At 27.6% G+C, this 21,818-nt stretch overlaps 1 protein-coding gene across 1 annotated transcript in view; it reads left to right on the forward strand.

Moving 5' to 3' along the window:
• Positions 1-21,818, forward strand: part of LOC100199171 (cleavage and polyadenylation specificity factor subunit 1) — a 102,872-nt gene continuing 81,054 nt past the window's right edge. Inside the window, exons 1-10 of the mRNA XM_065819897.1 lie at positions 1-160; positions 9,504-9,534; positions 9,624-9,757; positions 12,945-13,025; positions 13,137-13,285; positions 13,635-13,784; positions 14,449-14,588; positions 14,753-14,863; positions 16,807-16,900; positions 20,043-20,130. Coding sequence (XP_065675969.1) covers positions 14-160; positions 9,504-9,534; positions 9,624-9,757; positions 12,945-13,025; positions 13,137-13,285; positions 13,635-13,784; positions 14,449-14,588; positions 14,753-14,863; positions 16,807-16,900; positions 20,043-20,130 — 1,125 coding nt within the window. The 5' untranslated portion in view covers positions 1-13. The remainder of the gene's footprint in view (positions 161-9,503; positions 9,535-9,623; positions 9,758-12,944; positions 13,026-13,136; positions 13,286-13,634; positions 13,785-14,448; positions 14,589-14,752; positions 14,864-16,806; positions 16,901-20,042; positions 20,131-21,818) is intronic.

A 21,818-nucleotide genomic window follows, 5' to 3' on the forward strand; every position in this document is an offset into this window, starting at 1 on the left:
AATTTGTAATAACATGCACTCAATCTTCAAAGAAATTCACCCACCAACTGTTGTGGATCATGCTGTTCGTTGTTATTTTTTTGATAGCAAAGAAGTCAATTTAGTAACAGCTGGGGGACAGCGCCTTAATGTATACAGATTATGTGATGCAGATATGGTGGTATTCTTTTATCATTTACTATTATGTAGTTTATAGCAAATAAAATGTATGATAATGTCATACAAAGTTGTTTTAATTTAGTTTTATTATATTATACATTATCAATTGAAAAAATGTACAAGTAAATGCAGCCCAAAAACTAAGGCACCCCAAAAACAGTGTGGTCAGTTATATGGCTATAAAAATTTAAATCTGTTTTTAAACCATAAAAAAAAGTTTTTTGATACATTAATGTTCCAGCAGCAATTAAAATCAAAGAAAACAAAGATAACAATTGAGGAAAATTTTATAAGCATTTTAAATTTAAAAAATTGTAAAACATTTTTAGATTTTTTAAGAATAATTGCTGTAAAATAGTAGTCTTTTCAAAAAAGTTTGAAAATCCAATCTAGTTCACTTATCTTCTTTATACTCTATACATAAATCAAACCATTTGCATTTTAAATTGATGGGAAACTTGTACAACTCAACTTGTGGTTTTTGGGGTGTGTATTAAAAAAATTTAACCAGAATCAATCTTTTTCACTAAACTTGCACAAAATTTATACAAATATCTCAATAATATATTTTCATCATTTCTTTCTAGCACCTGCTAATAAGATCATTTTTGGATTTTGTCCATTTACTTTGCAATTGGCTTTGCTGCAAACAGACTTCATAATATTAAGACAGGTTGGACCCTGCTTTAAGCCATAAGCTTTTAACTTCCTCCATAATTTTTAACTTCCTGTCTTTTTTGCAGTGTCTTATTTTTCTTTGTTTCTTTTAATTTCAACTACACCTTTTTTGTTTTCAACTACAGTTAGTATATTGTTTGCTGTCATTGAACCATGTACTTGGGTTACAAGTGTCATGTCTTTTGATATTTTAGGCTTGACCTATTTGGTTGTCATAAAACCTGGTATTTCTTCCAGTTGGATACTTTTTTTCATGAAGTTCATCGATCAGTTCCATAGCTTTTTTGAACTTTGATTTCCAGTAACTTGCTGAACCATGTCTTTTATCAGGTGAAGAAATTAAGGGACTTCAATACAGTTTTCTGCTCTTTCAAATTTATCTTTTTGCATAAATTTAACACTATTAACACCAACCATTCTGAATAGCTTTTATAATAGTTTCTTTGGTTGTCCATTTGTCCCATAAATTGACTAGAACTAACATAAAAGCTTCTTTGTTTAAGGAAAAGATATCTCAAAATATAGAGTCTTTTTCTTTACAATACTAGCTATGAACATTCTTATTTACTTGATCAAGAAGTTGAGTAACTCCTGATGTGTCCAGTGGTGTGACAGATACAAATTTTTTTTAACTCAAGAAAAGACAAAGCATCAAAGTCTAGTCTTGATCTATATCCATCTGATAATAGGGTAATTCCATATGAAATCATCCCAAAAAACAAATATTTTTGACACCCTTACGTCTCAGAATTTGTTCAATGTTACCTCACTTGCAGCCCATATTAAAAAAATAATAACTGCAAAAGTTTTAGTGTAAAATTAGGGATGTAACGAAGGTGTATCAGATGTGTGACAGAGGTTTATTGGAGCCGGAGGTTTAAACTAAGACTTTCAAATCAGATAAGCAAATTTTAATAAATGTTTTAGTTTAACTTTTTAATACCAAAATAAAGTTGTCTTGAATCAAAACTCTTAAGTTTGATGTAATATACTGTGTTTTCACATTTTGCCTTCGTTATAACTTCCAATTTAAATTACACTGATAAACAAATAAAATTTTATTGTGCATATCTTGTTAACTAGGTGGTTTTTTAAAACAAATTAAATATGCTGATTTTAAATATGCAAACCATTTTTCACCATCACGTCAAGTTGTAAAGATATTTGGGTTCAAATCTTTAGTATTTAAGGTAAAGTCCCTAATATTGTTGAAAAAAAAGTTATTCAAAAGTATGTCAACCTGGGTCTCAAAAGAAGCGTATTTTCATAGAGATTATAGAAAACATAAATATTTTTTCTTAAAATTTATTGACAAAAAAGATATGTGAAAAAATGATAAAGACTCTTAAAAAAATTTCAACAGAATGATATTCAGCAATAATACAAAAAATATTTTTATTACAAATGAATAACATTTTTAAAATCTTGAAAAAATCTTTGAAAATACGCTTCTTTTGAGACCCAGGTTGACATACTTTTGAATAACTTTTTTTTCGACAATATTAGGGACTTTACCTTAAATACTAAAGATTTGAACCCAAATATCTTTACAACTTGACGTGATAGTGAAAAATGGTTTGCATATTTGAAATCAGCATATTTAATTTGTTTTAAAAAACCACCTAGTTAACAAGATATGCACAATAAAATTTTATTTGTTTATCAGTGTTATCAGTTTATTAAAAAACTTCCAATTTGAATTAGTCAGAACTTAAGAAAATCAATCGAAACCAATCCAACCTATCAAAGCAACTGTAATATGTTATTATATTTGATTTCAATAAAGTAAATTTGAAACTTTTGTCATACCTCCAATACACCCTTTGTTATACTCCGTTATACCCCTATTAAAAATACACATTGGTCCCAGAGATATGTCAGTTGAAATAATGCTGACTTTTAGTGATTATGGCATTTTAGTGATTATCTGAAGCAACTACAAAGCAACTTTAACATATAGTATCTTCATAATGACTTGGTGAAATTTTCAAAAATTTGGTATATCATTAGATTTTTACTTGAGGAATTAAAAAATAGCACTCTCAAGATTCGATTGTCTCAGGAAATGCCTTGTTTATCCAATTTTGTTCAAAATTATTAACTTGTAAATAATGATTTTTGGAGGTAAAATGAAGAGATGTGGCTCATTCAACAAAAATCCTGAGTTAAAAGTTTAATTGTATATCAATATTTTATCTTAGGTCTACTCAGGGGCGTCGCCTTGGAGGGGGTAGGGGGGGGGAGTCTCCCCCTCCCAGAATCTAAAAAATAGAAAAGTTGGGAATTTCCTTGCCACGAGTTTGGGCAGTTGGGAAATCGGTGATAAAAAATATTTTCTAGTTAGATTAAATCAAAATTTTTACGAAAATCCATCAAAGATCTAATTCTTTTTTGACTTGGACAAATAAACTTTACGTTTATTAAACGGCTTAAGGCTCTATTCCACAGCTTCAAGTTTTTTTTTGTTATCAACAATAAAAATGGCAGCTGCAAGTTTATGTTTGACTAAAAGCAGTTATTCATTTTTTTTCATACTTTCTACTTTGAAACGTGAATATTTATTTCCATGAATTGATTTTAACATTTCTGTCTTTGTATAAAAGATATGATAAAAGATATGATAAAAATTGTATAAAAGCATTTAAAATGATATGATTAGTTTTTTAATATAGTAATTTTATATAAAGCTTTTATCAGGAAGTATAAGAAAATAAATGCTAAACTCTGATATGAACGTTTTGTGCCTATTATTACTTCCAATTATCAGTATACTAAAGTAGGATCAGAATTAGGTTTGCAGGAGTAATAGGCCTAATAAGAATATATAATAGGATTATTAGTCTTATTCTACTATGATAAGACTCTTATATCTTAACACATTTATTAAGAGTAATAACTTTTATAAACATTAAATCATTTAAAAATTACGGTAAATTATAGCATCTGCATTTGTTTTCCAGCACTAACTATGAAAAGCAAAAGATATATATTATTATGTTGCGTATGCAAAGCAGTATTTAATAACGACTATAAAACCAGTCATGAAAGATCCGTTCATGGTGGTTTGGTAGAAAGGCTCATATAAAAACAGTGGGAGCCCCAGAGAATTCTTTTATAGCCTTCTTAGCTTCAAAAAAAACGAAAAATAGAACCTTCGAATGCTAGTAACGATGTCGAAGTGGGTGATGAAATACAAAGTAGTGAGCATACAAAGTTAGACTTGATAATAATTGAAACATCAACTTCAACGTGTGGTATATCCGTAGAAGAAGAAACAACATCTTCTGATAAAAAATTTGAACAGGACACAAGTTCAAAAATCCAATAGACTTGCTCTAATAGAAGAGCAAAAAATAGAGGTGCAGAATTGAAAAACTGTCGAAATTCTTATCGATAAATGCAAGACTTTGGGATGCCAAGGGCTAGCGTTTAGGGAATCAGACAGTGCTAATCAAAGTAACTTTGTTGCAGTTGTGAATCTAATCTCTCGCCACAATCCCACACTAAAAGCCTGGATTAAAGATAGAGCCCTTCGTCCAAATAGAGTTACATACACGAGTCCATCGTCTCAAAATGAAATGATTAGTTTAATTGCAACTGAATTAAAGAGTAAGATCATTGATGAAATTAACAGCTCCAATTTTTTTCCATGATGGACGACACTACTCCCAATATGTCACATAAGGACATAATGAGTATAGCTGTGAGAACAACCAGTGAAAACGGTGAGATTCAGGAAAGGCTTTTGAAATCCATCGAATGCACTGATAAGACTGGAAAAGGGATGGTTGAACTAATTTTATCTTCTTTACATAAAGAAGGCATTGACACATCAAAATGGCTTTTCAGTCGTATGACTACGCTAATTCAATGTCTGGATAATTTAAAGGAGTACAAAAGTATATATCAGAAGAAGTTGGCTATAATGTACCCTACATACCTTGCCAAGACCACAGAACAAACACTGCTCTTGAACATGCCTGCAATGTTAATACTTTAATACGAGAATTGTTTAATGTCCTCGAACAGTTGCATGTTTTCTTCACATCAAGCACAAAAAGATTTAGTCATTTAAAAGAAAAACTTGAAGACATTGACTGTGCAATACAGCTTGTAAACCTGTCTAGAACAAAATGGACCGCACGAGCAAAATCTGTTAAGGCTTTAAATCAGTGTTTAGAAAAGGTTATTGATCTTCTTCAGATCATCTAAAATAATAAGATTTTTGATACTAACACGAGAACTAAGGCAATGGGACTTCTGAAAAAAGTAACAACTTTTGATTTCATTAGTACTCTTTTCTTCATGAAGAATATCATTGAGAAGATAAAAGTATTAACAGAAATGTTAGAAAGTCCAAACTTCAATGTCATTGACAGTATTAATGTAATTGAAAGTACTGCCAAGTACATACAAAATATCAGTAATGATACAGATGCCATAAATAATTTGATTGAAAGTGCAGTAATATTTTCTAGGAAATTACACATTGATGCAGAAAACGATTACGAACGACACCATAGATTAAGAAGGTGATGAAGATTTTAAGTCATCAAGAATACTAGCCAAGACGCTGAAAGACATTTTGTACCATGTTGTGAAGTTAAAGGATATACTGAAACAAGCCCATAAACTATGCATTTTTGTAATCACAGCTGCTTATGGTGTAGCATCAAATGAGCGTTCTTTCAGCCAACTCAAGATTGTAAAATCACATCTGAGAACAACAATGAGTGACAAGAGATTGGATAGTCTTATGCTACTGAAGTGCGAAAAAGAACTTTGTAAAGGAGTTAACCCCGAACATCTTGTTAAACGGTGGGTTCAATTGAAGAAACGTCATATTAAAATCAAACAGTAGACAAAAAATGATAGACTGATGATAAAATATTGTGCGTATAAGTCTTGTAATAAAATAATATTTTCCATATTCCTTTGTATCCATTTCCGTAATTTTAAACTGCTATATATGCTGCCAGAATGGTTTGTAAAGTTTATTGGATTTGTAAATTGTGTTTTTTTGGACTGATACAATTTCACTATGAATGGATAAAACTTTTAGACGTTTTTTGAATTGAATATTTTGTATATATGTAAAGGAAGCCATGTTTTGTTAATAGAAGTTAATAAATACTGATAATTGGCAATTCATGAGAGTGAGTGCAGTGTAGTAAAACAATCAGTAGATTTTGTAAATAGGACAGAAATTGATTTCTTGAATTCTTGAATTATAAAAAATAGTTGTGAAAACTATGTGAAGCAGTTGGGAAAAACAAGGTCTTTTAACCCTCCTCCCCCCCTGGAATTTTCTCACGCAACGCCCCTGGGTCTACTGAAAAAAATTAGAGTCATCAATTGTCTCTCTAATACTTGATCAAAATCTTTTTAGATAAATTTAAATTTTGTAACAAAAGCAATTAAATTTTTTTTTTAACATTTTTTTGAATAAAACATCAAATAGTGTTATTTATTAACTAGTTTAGGGCATTTATAGTCATAGGCCAAGGAAGGGCTAGGAGCCTCTGACCAACTCTGCCCCCCCAATCTCCCTGCATTTTTTTAATACATAAAATGAATTAATAATAAATAGTTATGAAAATTCAGTTTAAAAACATAAATTTTTTTAGTTTAAGTTTGAGAAACAATTTATTTTCATTATTTCAAATCAATAAAAACTTACCTCTTATTTTAAAGTAAGCACTCAAAACTCAGATCTTTTTCATGATTTTAAAAATCGTAAATTTTAAAACCAAAATTATTGAAATGTTTTTTACATTATTTTAACAATCAACATCTTTATGGTATTATTTAGTAGTTTAAGACTAATATAGTCATTGACATAATAAGGTGGACAGTGGGATTTATTTAAATCCCCCTCCTTCTCAGCCTTCCATCCAAGGATTAAAAAAAAAGGAAAAAAAAGAAAGACAAATTCTAAATGCAAAATAGGTAAATAAAATTACAAGAAAATTTTTTAAATGTATTTAATTTTTTTTTGTAACCAACTGCTTATATTCTCCAAATCTAAATCAGAATCATGTTGTACGTACGACCTGATATTGTTGTGGGCATAGAAATTAGGCATATAACTTCTGAATTGAACACCCAACACTCGTCATTTCTCATTGAAGAAGCCAAAAGAAGTTTTGACCTGATCCATGTGGATGCATGAATCTGACTTTTATATCAAGCTCACTTACATCTTCAACCATCCCTACCGACCAAAATCCGTCATAAGAACATGCAATATAATCCATTTTTTTATGTTTAATGAAATCTCTTTATTATGTTTGTTTTTTGGAATGATATCAAATATTTCAATATATTGTAAAATATGTATCAATATTGTTTTTTTATAACTTATAGTGTTTGAAGCAATTGGAATAAAACGATAATACATCCTTGTGTCAGGAACTGTTTTCCACCTAAATATCTTTTTTCTAATTGTGTTCTTGTTTGGTCAATCTCATCTTTAGAAAATAATTTATTTTTTACTTTAGAAAATAAGAAAACAAAGTCCATTTATCTTGGCTTTATAAAATTAATACATTAAATTAACATCTAAAATATGCCCAGTAGTTATTTGTTTTAGACTTTCTTGAGATACTACTTTTTTAATAGTCCCACCAATACCATCACAGGGGATTTACCATATGACTGGTAGTAAAAAATACCCATTCAGCAATTAAATCAAAGTCTTTACCGTGACGACAAAGATTAGTAAAGTTTTTAAAATTTTTAAATAGCACTGCACAACCATCGGAAAAGTATTTCACACTTGATACATCAGGTAGACTTTTTTTGATATATCTAGTTATATCTTCCTGAGTCTTGTTAATAAATCCTGTGTCATGATCAACATCTTCTAAAAGGTAAAAAAAGATATATGTTTGAGAACTTTCTTCTTTATAAAATAAAGTGCAATTATAAAAAGTGAACATTGACTTTTTCTCCAGTGATAACATTGAACCTCATTCTGAACAACATATTGATAATTTTCAGGAAAATCTCCTAAAATTAAGCATTTGTTTTGGTTAAGATTTTCTTTACAGTTTTCAAGTATCTACTTTGTAAGTATAAAAGTACATTGATACTTATTTATAAAAATTTTCAAGCTAATACCTATATAATTAAATGCCATTTTATGGTTTCCAAGAAAGATCATAACTTAACTATACTTATTTCCATAACTATACTTATTTCGATGTAATAATATATTTCAGATTCCCTTGCTTGAGAACTAATAGAAGTTTGTATTATGATTAATAAAGAGAAAATTGAAGCAGAGGTTTGGAATGGACTGCTGATACTAGTTGCATATTTAAATATAAAGATGATTCTGATTACCCTATTTAGATTTTATAGGATCATTGTAGGTTAGATGATTTTATTTCAACTTTCCTTTTTCCAGTGCAGTTTGAGCGTTTAATGATTATTTGTGAAACTTCCCTCAACTTTTCATTATTGTATTAGTTTGATGTCTAATAGGTAGCATAATTAGAATTAACTTGGTTACTTCCTGTTTATTAATTGCTTGTAAAGACCTGTTCTTGTTTTTTATAAAACGAACAATACATATCTCTTCATCTTCTATAAGTATAGTACAATAATTTCTTTCTTGTCCATTAGTCACTTTTCCATCTGTTTATTGTCTCTATCTTTAATAAGAGGAAACGTACCAGTCTTTACTGTCATACTGCTGTTTGTCCCCTTCCATTTATTTCTTTGCACCAATTTATTGCAGCTTCTAGTTGCTTATTTCTTTCATTAGTATGTTTTCTGGTGACTGTGGCATCAGCTTTTGTACTAAGATTTCTTACTTTATTTATACGTAATTGCTTTTAATGTAAACTTAAACTTTTTTATGACAAATAGAAACTCAGAGTAAACTATATAAATATTTTATTGAATTATTTCAAATCTTTTTCAAAATCATCAAAAAACCAACATGGTTTTTGGGGTGCATATGATGTGGTTTTGTAGTACATTTGAAGTGTTCCTCAAAATATAAGTTAGCAATAATCCAAGCATCCTAACAGCAATTTTTTATAACAATCTTCTTCAAAAAATTAGGTTATAATTCTTAACAGTTAAGAAATTATAGCCAATTTAGTTAATGTGTTTTTTGGTCAACTTTAACATTCTAGCAAAAGAACACATGCACAATATAATAAACCATACCTATCAGGACGAACCCTATTTAGGCTTATCTTTCAATAATAATAACTAAAAAAATATTATTTGTGTCTAGAATAAATTTCTAGGCACTCTTACTTTCACATGATTTTTGGGGTGCAACCACCTGTAAGTATAACATGAACACAAAATTTCTTTCTGAAAATTTTACCTATATCATAATTACATATCATTTGTTATCATTTGTAAAAATGACATCACTACTATAGTTATAATTGTTTTTTAATATAGTTTAATATTTTTATATATAATTGTTATTTAATATGTTGTTTATTTTATTGTTAAATAACAGTAATTATTGTTTTATTTGAAATATTTAATATAATTAAATGGTTTTTTCACTTTTATTTTACTACTTTATGTTGTATATTATGTACTTGCTATGAATGATATTTTGTACATAATAACAGCAAATAACTAAATAAAAGTTTTATAGAAGTTTAATTTATTGAAGCTATTTTTTTATTCAGGTTTCTGATGGAGACCAAAGTTCTAAAATAGGTGTGTTATAGGATTACAAATTGCATAGTTGTGACATTTTTATTTATGAATTTTAATTTTAGTTATTCTTATTGTTAAATTTTGATCAGCAGATAGCGTTGGGAAACGAAGATTAGAACTTCTTGCTTCCTTTACATTGTATGGAAACATAATCAACATGCAAGTTGTTCGACTTGGAAGTAATGTTCGTGATTCTTTGCTACTGGCATTTAAACATGCAAAGGTTTAGTTTAATTTAGTCTAATTTTTTTTTGCACTTATATAATTGATATTTTGTGCTTATATATTTTTTTCTTTTTTTCTTTTCGATTTCAGTTTATTTGTTATTATTTTATAATGGATGAAATTGAGTCTTTTCTTAAGCACGACATCAGATAATAATCAGAATTTTTCAGGATATTTTTTGAGTTTTGTGGCAGTATCTAGGTATAAAGAACATTTACTATGACAACAAACAGTATTTCAAGATTTTTTTCAAAATGTGTGTTCTTTTCTTTCTTTTTTTTTCAAAATTTTTAGCAAAATTATTAAAGTGTTATGAAATTTTCGAATCTTTTTTTATTTGTTTTATTTCTTATAATTTTGACATTTTACTATTATTTAAGAATGTTTAAAGAACAGAAGAAAGTTTTTGCATAGTTATAGTTATATAGCAAATTAATTTTGTTTGTTATACAAATTGTTATAACAATTCAAAAAAATAACTTTACACAATTAAAGTCAAAACAAGACCTGAAAAATGACCAACAGAAAGTTATTGAAATGGATCTTATAATTTTGCAGCTTAAAAGCATCCTGGAAATTTAAATTTAAACCTGGAAGTTTAAATTTGTGTAAAACACGCAGAAAGTGTTGTTTGCCTTAAAAAATTGTCACGATAACAACAAATGCTGTGTAAAATTAGCAACAGAAAAGTTCATACATGGAATAAAAAAAAATATTTTTTAAATCCATATTTAATGTTGTCAAATACAGCTATATAAATTATGTAAATTAAGTAAATTTGAGAAAGAAAATGTTGATACTCTGAATAAAAACAAAAAGCTACGAATTCTGCCAACAGTGCTAAAGTTTAAACAATAGTAGCACGTTAAATAAGATGGCTAAAGGCTCAATAACATTAATAACTAACTAAAAAGATGCCATTGGCACACTATTCGGTTGTTAATTCAATAAAAACATTAAAATATTTACTGAACGGTTTTTCATTATCAGTTTAATGGGTACTACCAGGAAAATTGGAATTTATCAAAACTATCATTGACAGGACAAGGATTTATGGGAATGTTCATAACATTCTAAAGAGTGTCATGAACATGTTTGATTCATTAGCATCGCGTTTTAATCAAGGATCCAGAAGAGCATATTTGTGTCAGCAAAGTGATCATATTAGGCATAGTTTGAAATGTAGAATAAAATCATTGCAATCTAAAAAATCCTTCAATTCAATCAATTGAAGTTAGCCTCTGACCTCAATCACATCAAAATAATCTTTGGATTATTTGTAAGTACTCTATTTTGTTATCTTGAATTAGGATGCAATTTTAAGTAAGCAATACCTAAAAGTTTTTTCTAAAATGAAGAGTCAAGGTGGAAAATTCTCTTGCTGCTGTTGTGATAGGCCAATGGATAAGAAAAGAGTTTGAAGGACTTTCAGATCAATAGCAGATAAGTTTAGAAAGTTGAGACCATATCACAACATTTTGTGCTTCATTAGCGCGAGTTAAATGGTAATTAAACATTCTGATTGGTCTATAAAAAGCATTTCAATTAATGTTGAAATTTTTTTGAAAATTGTTTGCAGTTGATACAATTTCATAACAGTTTTATGTATAGCTCACTGAAACCCCTAAGATTATTTCAGTACTGAAGTCCCTGCAGTATAGTGTCATCAATGATGTTTGGTTTAATGTTATACATATATTTATGTATATATATATGTATATATATATATATATATATATATATATATATATATATATATATATATATATATATATATATATATATGTATGTATATATATATATATACATCTTGTATGTAATATTATACATATATTTATATTTGTATATACACATCTCAAGGTGTGTATGTATGTATCACATGTAAGGTTATACAAATATTTATGCGTAAACATATAACAGGTGTTCACTAAGTTTGCACTTCAAAAGAATGTTACTTGTTTTTTTCATAAAAATTTAACTCAGTTAAGAGTCTGAGTAAACGCAGTTTTTTTTCTAGTTTTAATAATATTATTATGTTTTATAAAATAATTATTTTTCTAACATCTTCTATTAAACCCTGTATCGTTGCTTTATCAAGTTCAGAAAGGCATTTATGTAACTTAACTTTCATTATCCATTAACTATTTGCAATCTCTTTTCAAACAGTATTTTCAAACAGTATTTTCAAACAGTATTTTCAAACAGTATTTTCAAACAGTATTTTCAAACAGTATTTTCAAACAGTATTTTCAAACAGTATTTTCAAACAGTATTTTCAAACAGTATTTTCAAACAGTATTTTCAAACAGTATTTTCAAACAGTATTTTCAAACAGTATTTTCAAACAGTATTTTCAAACAGTATTTTCAAACAGTATTTTCAAACAGTATTTTCAAACAGTATTTTCAAACAGTATTTTCAAACAGTATTTTCAAACAGTATTTTCAAACAGTATTTTCAAACAGTATTTTCAAACAGTATTTTCAAACAGTATTTTCAAACAGTATTTTCAAACAGTATTTTCAAACTTTTTGTTCTAGTTGCTTTTATTTTAGCTTTTGTTTGATCAGGTCTTCCATCGAAAGATTGTTTAACTGCTTAATAATATAAGATAGGCAGCAATCATTTGGCATCCTTTGGGAAACTCCTGACTCAATCTTGGTTAAACATTTTAAAATGATTTTAGCTTTCTTGGTGAATATTTTACCAGGAAAAGCTAAACATTTTTTATTCATAATATTTGTTCCAGACTAATAACATTTAATTATGTTATAAACAGTTTAAGAACACCCTCATGATTTTCCGTGATTTAAATTTTTTTTTGCTGTTAAAATATATTTGATTTTTCATTGCTTCAGTTTTAATCATTTAAAAAAAATAAAAATATGAGCATTTTTTGAATCATGTTTACATAATTTTAAAGCTCACACACAGCTTTTAAATCTTTTTACACCTTTGAATTTGCAGTTAAGTTTTCGTACAAACTTATTGAACTCCCATTACACCTTGTATGTTATGTTATACATATATTTTCAAGTTACATCATTACACCTTGTATGTTATGTTATACATATATATTAGATATATTTTTAATATTCTTCAACGAACAATATTAACATTGGAAATGTATGAAATAAATATTTGTCAACCAAAAAATGTTAAAAAAAAAATTTAAACTTGTTTAGCTTTCAATAGTAGAATTTGATCCTTTAAGCCATGACCTGAAAACAGATTCAATGCATTACTTTGAAAATGATGAGTTTAAGGTAACTAAATTTTTAATTGCCTGTTTTTCTCGTGTAATTATGCTTGCCTTTCAGATGGTTTATTTTTCCTTTTTACAGATGTTCTAATATTTAAAAATATTTTCTTTACAGGGTGGTCTTTCTCATAATATTTATTTACCATTAGTAAGAGTTGATCCTGAGCAAAGATGCGCATGTATGCTTATTTATAATCGACATTTAGTTGTTCTTCCTTTTAAACATGATATAAAACTTGAAGAGTCTGAAGAACTAAGTGATGGGTATAATTTTTTGTTGTTGTTGCAGTCTAGTTGTTACACTTTTTTCAATTTTCTTGTTTAATAATAATATTTTTATTTAAAGTTAATTGCGTAACATGCGGTAGTGGTGTAACACGGGGTAACAAAGTAACATGTGGTAGTGGTAGAGCACTCGCTTTATAAGCAAGAGGTTCCGAGTTTGATCCCCACCACATCCCTGGTAGTACCGCGCTCAACTTGTTTCTCTGCGCAGCGGCCTTGTTCGTCAAGGTTCGTGTTTCGGAGTTAAAAAAAAATAAATAAAAAAAAAAAAAAATTGAATTACTTGCTTGATAATATTATGTTTATTTAAAGTATATATTTTATATAGAGAGCATATTAAATCCGTACTTCCAAGTTATATGATTGATCTTCATTCACTTGAGCAGCCTCTGTTGAACATAACTGAGTTGCAATTTCTTCATGGGTACCATCAACCAACATTGATGTTTCTTTTTGAACCTGTACAAACTTCTACTGGGTATGTTTACAGCTAAAATTTGTTTTTACTTCTTATTTTTACTTCCAAGAAATTTTGATGTAATTTATTTTTGTCAATGAATGTCATTTAAAACTATAAATTACATCAAATTCAAATTATGATTTGAAAAATGTGATAAGAGCTTTTATTTTTAAATAAAAGGATCATTATTGAAATAAGATTGAGGTCCACAATATTTTTGATGCCTTGTCTCAACTTGTTTCTCAATACAGTGGCTTTGTTTAATAAAACACAGATGATGTAATAGCCATGATGGCTGATGTTTTAGAGTTAAAAGGTTGAGAGAGGGTTGTAGCAACAATTTAAAAAATGAGTAACCTACTTGACTTACCCTCATAGCCTTGAGTAGGTGAATACAGTCAATAAAAAGATCTTAACTATATACTTGGTGAAGATAATAAATGCAGCCTGGAAAAACAATTGCAAGTTATATCATCATTAGCAGTTTTTCTGTTCACATCATTATCAATTTTTCTGTTCACAGTGTTATACTTTTTCTTTAAAATTTTGTTTTTTGTATAAATTCTTTTCTAAAATGCAGAGTTTGCATAGTGCAATCCAAACATTTTGATCATTTCATGTTATTAACTTATTCACTTCCATGATATAAAATCAGGCTAAATTTCTACAATTGTTTTTACAGGAGAGTTGCTGTTCGTCAAGATACATTTTGTGTTTCAGCTATTTCATTGAACATGGCTGAGAAAGTGCATCCAGTTATTTGGTCAGTTACTAACTTGCCATTTGATTGCCATATGTTACGACCAATAGAAAAACCAATTGGTAGGTGGTTATTTTACACTCCATGTTCAATTTCAATAATATTTTTGATAATATTATTTTGATATTATATTAGTGAATTCTTTTTTATACATTAAGTTAAAATGTTTTTATTAGTATATTTTTATATTATTATAAAATTAGTTTTATTTTAATTTTATTTTAAGGTGGCGTGTTGGTGTTTGCATCAAATTCTCTTATATATCTAAACCAAAGCATTCCTCCATATGGTGTATCTCTTAACAGTATAACTGAAGGAAGTACAATGTTTCCTTTAAGTATGTTTTTTAATGTCATTTTGTGTTTTTTACTATCTTTATAATATTTTATCTTGGTGAATTTCATAGATTTTCTAAATATTGTGTGTTATGTAAAAAAAAAAAATACTTTTAAAATAGTTTTCTGACTATATTTATAATATTGCAGAATTATATAAAAAAGATATAATTCTTATTTGTATCTTTCGAGTGGTTTTTATGTAAATTGCAATTTTTTTTTTATTGTTAGCCTTTTGGTGTTTTTTTTGTATTTAGGATATGTATCTGCTTACCTACTCATCTGTTTTTTCACCTGGGTTTTCTCTGTATCTGTACCATTGTTATAAAGTTGCATCTCTTTCTCTTTTATAAAAATACTATCATGGTTGCTGCTTAATGGAACTATCATCTCTAGATCCATCAACCAAAACTCATTCTCGCTTGACTTGTCATTCAAAATAAGTCTTCATCTTTTAGTATTCTTTTATCCCTCCATGCTCTAAAAACTTTTATTATTTATTTTATTTATTAGTTTTTTTCTTGTTGATGGGGAAATGTTGCTTAACTAGGGTTAGAAAGTGTTGACCATTTTTCGTAGAGACATTTTTTGAAAATATCAGGTTGTAACATATGATATTGAGTTTGTGCTTTTTTTTTGGTTTGTAGGTACAAATTGGATGCAATTGTATCCATTTTTTGTTAATGCATCTTAAGTATGTATGGAATTCTTAAAAATAATTTTATTTCAAAATGTGGTAGATTAAATAAATGTGGTTTTGACTCGATAGGTCGTGACAGACTTTTTATGTTAGATGAGTGGTTGAAATTTGCATGTATATAATTAAAATTATTATCCAGTTTAATATATGATTGAAATGAATCGTCAGAAAGATTTAGAGTTACATTAAGATAATTTATGATTTTCAGAGTGCAATTAAATATATAAAGGGTATGAATTTTAAAAAGTTTTCAAAAATTTTTTTTTTTTTTTTTCATTTTTCTTGTCCTTTTTTATTTAAAAAAAAAATCATCTTGATATAGATCAAATTTGTTCTTGTTATATAATATATATATATATATATATATATATATATATATATATATATATATATATATATATATATATATATATATATATATATATATATATATATATATATATATATATATATATATATTAACAGGCCAGAGATTTTAATGCGTACTTAACTCCCTATATATCTTTATATTGTTAAAAGTCGAATAAAATGAATAATGAAAAAACTTTTAAAAAGCAATTTCAAAACTGAAAAAATTATCTTTTCATAAATTTGTTATATAAAGTTTACAAAAAAAGTTCTCTAAATAAAAATTGCCTACAGGCTTGATGGCTTATCCAGCAATGCATTTTTATACAGTTATAAGCATTAAGCACTTTTGTATATTAGCACTTTAGTAATGGGATGAAAAAAGTTATTGATGTGATACTAAAAATAAATAAACAAAATAGTTGAATGTAAAACAAACATAAGAGTAACTTAAATTAATTTTGATAAAAATTTCTTTTCTTTAAGATAGTTAGGTAAAAATAAAGTAAAAAAAAATTGTAAAACAGAGCGTTTTAAATTTTTTAAAAAATTTTAAAAAGTAAATTTGAATTTAATAATATTTAATAATAAATTTAATTTAGATATTGTACAATAAATTTAAATTAAATTTTTTTTAAAAACGAAAAGTAGAAAAACGTTTATTTAACTATCTTTTTTTTTTTTTATCAAAAAAAATATTATTTCACTCGTGTTTTTTACAACAATTAATTACTCCTAAATACTACTACTTGATATCATAGTTTTTTTTAGTTGTATATGTTTTTTTAGTTGTATATGTTTTTTTAGCTGTATGTTTTTTTTAGTTGTATATGTTTTTTTAGTTGTATATGTTTTTTTAGTTGTATATGTTTTTTTAGTTGTATATGTTTTTGTTAGAAATTCAGGAAGATGTTGTAATAACTCTTGCAGAATCAAGTTGTGATGCAATAGCAACTGACCAGTTTATACTTTCTTTAAAAGGTGGTGAAATGTAAGAACTGTTTTTTTGTAATTTTACAGATATTGATTTTCTTTTCTTTGTTATAAATGTGCTCATCCATATTGTAAATGTATTGTCAATAGCAAATTAAATATTTTACTTAAATAAGTTTTAAAATAATTTTTTAATTTCAATTTTTGATTTTAAAACTGTAACGTTTCCTCAAAACAGAATTTTTGCTGATTAAAATTTTCTTTCAGTTTGAAATGTGAGCTTGACTTTTTTAGGTTTCACTGATTTCCAGTTAATTTTTTTCCACCAAACCTGCTTTGGAAATTAGTACTGAGTACTTTTTATTGTAATACTGTCATTAGGAAGGTTACTTTCGTATGTTTACAAGTTCCTCTTTTTTCCATTAACCACAAATAAATTTGGGATTTTATATTACAGATTTCCTTCTCTTAGATACCACAGATAAGAAACCTTACCTGATCCTATATATGCGGTAGTGGTGATATCCTATATATGCGGTAGTGGTGTTGTGGTAAAGCGCTCGCTTCATAAGCGAGAGATTCGGAGTTCGATCCCCACCACGTCCCTGGTAGTACCGCGATCAACTTGTTTCTCCGCGCAGCGGCCTTGTTCGTCGAGGTTCGTGTTTCGGAGTTATAGAGTCGAGAGAGGGTTATAACCACTATTAAGTAGCCTCCTCATTTGTAGTGGCCTTCTTAGCCTTGAGGAGGCGAATAACAAAAAAAAAAAAAAAAAAAAAATGATCAGTTTAATGTCATAACCAAATAAAATATTAAAAGTTGCTTTCTAATTCATATTTTTAACCTTGCCAAGATTTTTTGATATGTACCATTCAGCATGGAAAATAATGGCCAGTCAACAGTCAGCGACTGCCCAAAACAAAAAACTAAAATTTCTGTTTTGACCTCCCAAAATGATTTCTTACTGGTCACCAGAGGCGTGGTGGCCCCAGAAGCTAAGCGGGATTCCCGCATGGGCTTTTCACTTTTTCATCTAAATATGGGCCTTTTGGCAAATTTTATTTTTTCTACATTTTTTTTTTAATTCCAGAATCATTTAAAATATTTATGTTAGCACAAGTTAAATTTTATTAATCACTTGATTTTTAACTTGATTTCAACTTTGAGCGCAATTATATTAGTATTTTGCATAATAATAATATTGCTCTGAAAACAAAGTAGATGTTTTAAAACGTATTATGATATTTTTTTCATGAGAAAAATAATGAACCCATAAACGGTTTTTAACGATCGTAATGTTGACAAAATAAATTTAAGAAAGTCCGCAGACCCAACAATAATAATAGCTATTATTATTGTTGGACTTAAATTAACTTAATTTAAAAGTTTAACCCCAAAACATTTTTCTTAAATGAATTATATCGCAATACAATTACTATAAAGTAATTGTATTGCGTTTTAATTCATTTAAGAAAAATATTTTGGTATTAAATTTTAAATTAAGTTTTATATAAATAAGGATCGAACTCATGTTTTGCATTTTTGCAAACTTTCGAAACTGGTATAAACTTCTTTAATAATAAATAAAGTTTTTTATTTTTATACAGTTTATATTATTTTATGTAGATAAAGAAATCACTCTGTAATATCCTGTCCTCAGACAGATTTAAAAAAGGATGATGAAGTGCTAAATGAAACTACATTATAAAAACTTTTACGTTAAACTATGTCAATAACAGCACCATTTTTAGAGAGGGCATTTTAGCTGTTGCCAGTTTATCCTAAAATGTTAAAAAAAGTTAAAACACCGAATTAAACCAAGAGCATAAACTAAAAAGAATTTTCTCATAAAATAAAAAGAATTTTTCTATTTTCAAGATTTTCAATATTTATTTTAGAAAAAAAATTATATATAATTTAAAAAAATTTATATTATTGTACAATAAAATAAATATCATTATATAGTAATAAAAAAATTAAAATGTTTGATTTTTAATTTTGTGTTAAGCTATGTTCTTCGAACAATAAAATACTAATTGTATTTGCTTGCGGTAAAGTTGTGTTTTAAGAAAGTCAAAACAAAAACGTGGTTGCTGCATCGTGTTGTTACCATTTTTTATTTTGAAGTATTACAAATAAAATTATTAATTACAAATAGTATTATCACAACTTGTTGGTTTTTAATAAGGATTTATTAGAATAAGGTCAGTTATTATATATATATATATATATATATATATATATATATATATATATATATATATATATATATATATATATATATATATATATATATATATATATATATATATATATATATATATATATATATATATATATATATATAATATATATATATATATATATATATATATATTCGTATGGACCTTTACATAAAGCATATATGGTAAAATCCCACATATATAGGCTTTTTAATAAAAGTCCCGCATGAGCTTTTTAGAGCCACCACGCCCCTGCTGGTCACTGGTTTACTGATTGAAAAAATCAGAGTTTTAAAAGCAAGGTTTGATAAATAATCAGGATATTATTTTGAAAAAGCATATACTAAGATTTCATAAAATCATTTAAGTTTTGAAAAAGCTTTTAATATGGTTGAGAATGTTTAGAAAATATTGTTTAGTTATATTTATATTGCTACTTTAATTGCTACTACTTTAATTATATCCACATCATTTGCTCCCATTTGGCCATATTCAAGTATACATTTACAGCCATGTTCTTTTTTTCCTATGTACTCGTACGTCCATGTACATCCATATACCCCCACTCCTATTTACTTTTACTCCTACTGCCCTAATATGTCTTTTTTACACTTGTTTTACTATTAATTAATTACAGCCTTTATTTATTGTTAATGTTTTTTTGTTCTTATATATCCATTGTTAGCTTATGTTATCCCATGGTACTGGCGTTCCATGTTATCCTATTTTATTCTCATCACATTTCATTGCACTGCTACGTATTTTTTTTTTTTCAACATTTGACTTTTGGTAAATTTATTTAGATTTCATTGGGGAGGAGAAAAATATATATACCATAAAAAATAAAAACAAATTAAAGTCATACATAAGCAACTTCACAATCTATCAAACAAAATTTCTGTTTATAGTTTTAATGTCCCAAAATATTTACATTGTAAGTTTACAATATTCTTAGTTTTTAGTTTATTCTTAATTTAGTTATGTGCTGTCATTGTTATCTGATGGGTTAAGAACTGTTCGAAGTTTCCATTTTGAGAAAGCAGCTGGTAGTGTTCTAGCATCCTGTGTAAGTTTATTATTTTTTTTATACAGTAGAATCCCTTTAACTCTGAATCTGAAGGGGTATATATTTATTGTCTGACTTAGTGAATGACCGAATTAAGCAAAGCTCTCGTTAAGTCGAACTTTTTGAAAATGTCCGACTTATTGAGATTTCGAGACTTATCGAATGTTTTTTGATAAATAAATATTATGTACATATATTTAGAACAATATAATCTTATGTGAAATATATATTTTTGTATATATATATAATATACTATAAACGAAAAAAGTCAGAAATTGATGTTTGTTTCAGTGACTCGCACAATTCTTTTTCAAACAGCTTTGAAGCATTTAAAGCTACTCTTCCAATTTCACCACTCTGAGTAAACATCGAAAAATTAATAATGGTATCGATTGCTTTACGAACTTCTTCAGTCGTTCGCTTTGTCACCGTTTCATCTGACGTTTCCTTTCCTTCTTGCATTTCTTCTTCAACTACCTCAATGATATCTTGAACAATATCTTCATCTGTCATCACTCTTCCCATAACCGAAACGTTTATTTTTTCATCATTTATTGTTAACATATCTTCGTAAGTAAAATCTTCTGGAACAAGATCCTCATCACGCTGACGTAACTGATCAATTGAATTTTTTAATGCACAGAAGTATTCTTCATCTTTATCTGGTACTCCTACTCCTTCCTTAAATCCTGCTTTGCTGAAACAGTTAATAATAGTAAAACTTCATTCCAAGAATAAACAAGTATTTTCATAGCATCAAGTATGGAGATTGAAGGCATTTGTTTTCCATTATTAATAGCATTTATGATTTTGTTAATTAAATTAGTTCGGTACTTACACTTCAATGATCAAATGACTCCTTGATCCATTGGCTGCAAACATGAAATTGTGTTTTGGGGGGAAAAGTAGAGCGTGACTGATTTGAGATTCTCAATATTCAGATGGGAAGTGCAGTTATCAATAACGAATCTTATCTTACAGCCTCTTAATGCAAACTTTCTGTCGTTTTCTCTAACCCACTCCTCAAATAGTTCAGAGGTCATCCAGCTCTTTTTTTGCGCACAGTAACAACATGGAGTGCTTCTAATTCCTTAAAAACAACGGGGTGTGTTTGATTTCCCGATAACAAACATTGGAAGTTTTTCTGCACACATATTAGTTGCAGCAAGCCCAGTTAGTCATATCTTGCAATTCTTACCTCCACTACATTTCACACCTTTCAAATGCATACTTTTTTTTGGAAGTGAAAAACAAACCAAACTCATCTGCATTAAATATATATCATGCAAGTTATAACGAGACAATGTTGTCAGCAAAGTTGTTTCCCTCCAAGGAGCGGTCATTTCATTAGTAACATCTTGACTTTCACCTATGAAAAATAAAAAAAGCAACTTTAAAATCAGCATAAATTCTATTAGCTATGGTGTAGGACTTTATTTGCTTTTCATGCAGTGCGTGGTAACAAACCAAAATGTTGTAATGACTTTAAACAAATTGAAACAAAAAAATTGGATTGATAATTTGTTGGTTAAACCATTTATGAGTGATGGAATAGAAATGAGAGTTCCATGCTTATTATCATTTTTTAGACAAATGGCCGAAAAAAATGTAAATATCAATGAAAAAATAAAGTGATAGAATACCTGATATTGTTTTAAATGATACATTGTTTCTTTTTTTCCATCTAT

The sequence above is a fragment of the Hydra vulgaris genome, chromosome 15 (genome assembly GCF_038396675.1).
Source record: "Hydra vulgaris chromosome 15, alternate assembly HydraT2T_AEP".
Classification (NCBI taxonomy): domain Eukaryota; kingdom Metazoa; phylum Cnidaria; class Hydrozoa; order Anthoathecata; family Hydridae; genus Hydra; species Hydra vulgaris.